Genomic DNA, 2,993 nt, shown 5'->3' on the forward strand with positions numbered 1-2,993 from the left:
TCTAATATATCTAAAAAATACATAAGGAAAATAGAAGATTACACTTATATTCAACGAGAGTCTTGTATTTCATGAAATAACAAATATAATTTTAAAATTGGTTGCACGAGGTTGACATAGTTAAAAATTTATTGTGGGTATAGTGTTGTTGTTAAACCACATTTTTGAAAATAATGCACAATTGACCAACTCCACAAAGACAAAGAAATATACTTTGTTTTTTCTATTTATATAAAGAAGTTCGCTACACAAAAAAGGAGAAACCGCAACCCTGCAAAAAAAACCATCGAAGATGTCTAAGCAAAATGTGATAGTGATGGTGCTTATAATAAGTGCTATGGTTCCACAAATTCAAAGCGTGAATTTGAAAGCAGGGAATTGGGGTACAAGTTTCGAAAGAAAGAACAAGGAGACAGTGACGAAGCTTCAATTCTATTTCCACGACACCGTGAGTGGGAAAAACCCAAGCGCTGTTAAGGTTGCTGAACCTGTAGACAAGAGCAAGTCATTCAGTACACTGTTCGGTAACATTATGATGGCGGATGACCCGTTAACCGAAACATCTGACCCGAACTCCAAGTTAGTGGGCCGGGCCCAAGGTATGTATGGGTCGTCATGTCAAGAAGAGCTTGGGCTGCTTATGGCTCTAAGCTACTCATTTGTAGACGGCCCATACAACGGTAGCTCGTTTACGGTTGTTGGAAAAAACTCTATTATGAACCCCGTTCGTGAGATGGCCGTTGTTGGTGGCACGGGACTTTTTCGTATGGCACGTGGTTACGCCATCGCTCAGACTCATTGGTTTGATAACAGAGGCGATGCCATCGTTGGATACAACGTCACTCTCGTTCATTAATTTTACTATTTAATAGTACTTAATTAACCGCTTTTCTTTTCTATATAAATCACTAAATAATGTTAGAATAATACTTATTTGATCATGAAAATACTTGCTCGGAATGTTATAGATTTATCCACTTTCCTCTTATATCTTATTGTGTTTTTGAACATATTTTATATGCTTCGTTGGATCCATCAATGCATTTTTCCCCTTTGTTCTTCTCCAAGGCTCTGTTTGAATTTAGATAATTAGACATTTATTCGTATGATGCATAAGTAAATTACAAAAAATACTACAATGAAAAGGTAGTAACAATATTATTGTTTTAATGCTAATTTATGTAAAAATAATAATCAACGTTTTCACCATAAATTAAAAACAAATTTATAATATGAACACAACTTTTACATTAATGTTTATTTTTGACTATAAAATACTTACTTATAAACTACATTAGAATGGTGTAGTCATTGACTATGCCTCATAATAAGAGCAAGAATGTTATAATGTCTAATATTAGTGTTGATGTGAGAATGGCGTACTCTTTGACTATGCCTCATATCTATATACTACTTTGTATGAATGTGTTTATTTGATATAGTAGCATTTTCATTACATTATCACAACTATGTTTTCCTATATCACAACCTATGCTTTGTCAATTGCCTGTTTGTTACCCTTTTTAAAACAATAATTTATATGGTATTTTATATTTTTGTTATAACTTTTTTAAGGAAGAATTTTAAAAATAAACTTTCAAAATAATAAATTAGTTTAAATAGTTTATATAAAAAATTATTTTTGGTATTTAGTCTATTTACTACAATTTTTTTAGATAATAATATTTAATGGGAAGTTGTTTTGATGAGTTTATTATAAAAAATATTTGGTTAAACTCTAATATCTGATTCAACCAAAAACCAAAAGAGATCTTTAACTCATTCAACCGTTTATCATTTTAGTCTATAATATTAATTTTTTGTTATATTTGTTAATTGTATATATGTAAATATATATTTATGTAAATATATATTTGCGTATGTTTGGGCGGGAAGTATCATTAATAAAAATCATATCACTAAGAAGAATGCGTTGGGTAATAAATATGTATCACATGTTGTTGTGTATGTTTGTGAGGGAAGTCTCATTGGAGAGAGTTAATAAAACTGGAGAGAGTTAATAAAATTATAGATTTAAATATATTTTTCTTTTTTACAAGTATATTACCTTTTTATTTTAGTTTTTATAAGTTTTTTTGTTTGAGTTTAATCTCTGTAATATCATAGACGATTTATTTTGATCCCTAAGATCAAATCAAAAGTTACAAAAAAAGAGTCGACAAATCGCCATGAACGAAAGAAGATGGGTTTTCCAAAAACACTTAAACTCCACTTTTAATTTATATTCATATTTTTTTTATATAAAATACGAATTAATAAATTTATTAATTAATAATAAAAATATTTTAATTTTTAATATAATAAAAGATGATATGTTTGTGTGTATTTAGGAGGTCAAATGTTTCGACGCTTTTTTTTGTAATGTTGATTTTACGTTAAATACCAAAGTCGATCGTTTCTGATTTTACATTGACTAAATTAAAATAAAAAAACTTACATGCACTAAAATAAAAAAATAATATATTTGCAGAGAATAAAAATATATTTAAATCAAAATTATATAATAAGATATAAAATTTACATAATAGAGCATAATCCAATCTAATGGAAGCGAGTCAAAGCAAATAAATTAGAGATTTCATTTTTATTCCATTGTTTGAAACAAGTGGAAAACCTAACATTAATTTTATGAGTGAGTCAAATATAGAGGTGTAAGGGGATAAAATTAATTCAATCAACTCGGACATCCAAATCAAACCAATCCAAAAATTATCCGTTATTTTTTGTTTGGATAAAAAATCAAACAAAACTAATGTAAACTAAAAATTATTGGTTCGGATATTAAATTTTAATTTTAAAAACCAAACCAAATCAACAATATTCATTTTTTTTTTTACATAAAAATTTGGCTCAATAAGACAATTTTTTTTTGTATACAACAATCAGACCCATCAAATATTAAGCCTAATTCTAAACCCTAGTGATGTCTTCACAAGACACAATCACAATCTGCTGCATCAACCTCTAATTCA

At 28.3% G+C, this 2,993-nt stretch overlaps 1 protein-coding gene across 1 annotated transcript; it reads left to right on the forward strand.

The window, feature by feature from the left end:
- Nucleotides 1-234: 234 nt before the first annotated feature.
- Nucleotides 235-1,059, forward strand: LOC101489327 (dirigent protein 23-like). The gene has a single exon (XM_004505713.4). The coding sequence runs from the start codon at nucleotides 293-295 to the stop codon at nucleotides 854-856; it is 564 nt and encodes a 187-aa protein (XP_004505770.1). The 5' UTR covers nucleotides 235-292; the 3' UTR covers nucleotides 857-1,059.
- Nucleotides 1,060-2,993: the final 1,934 nt, after the last annotated feature.

This window comes from Cicer arietinum, chromosome 6 (genome assembly GCF_000331145.2).
Source record: "Cicer arietinum cultivar CDC Frontier isolate Library 1 chromosome 6, Cicar.CDCFrontier_v2.0, whole genome shotgun sequence".
NCBI classification, from domain to species: Eukaryota; Viridiplantae; Streptophyta; class Magnoliopsida; order Fabales; family Fabaceae; genus Cicer; species Cicer arietinum.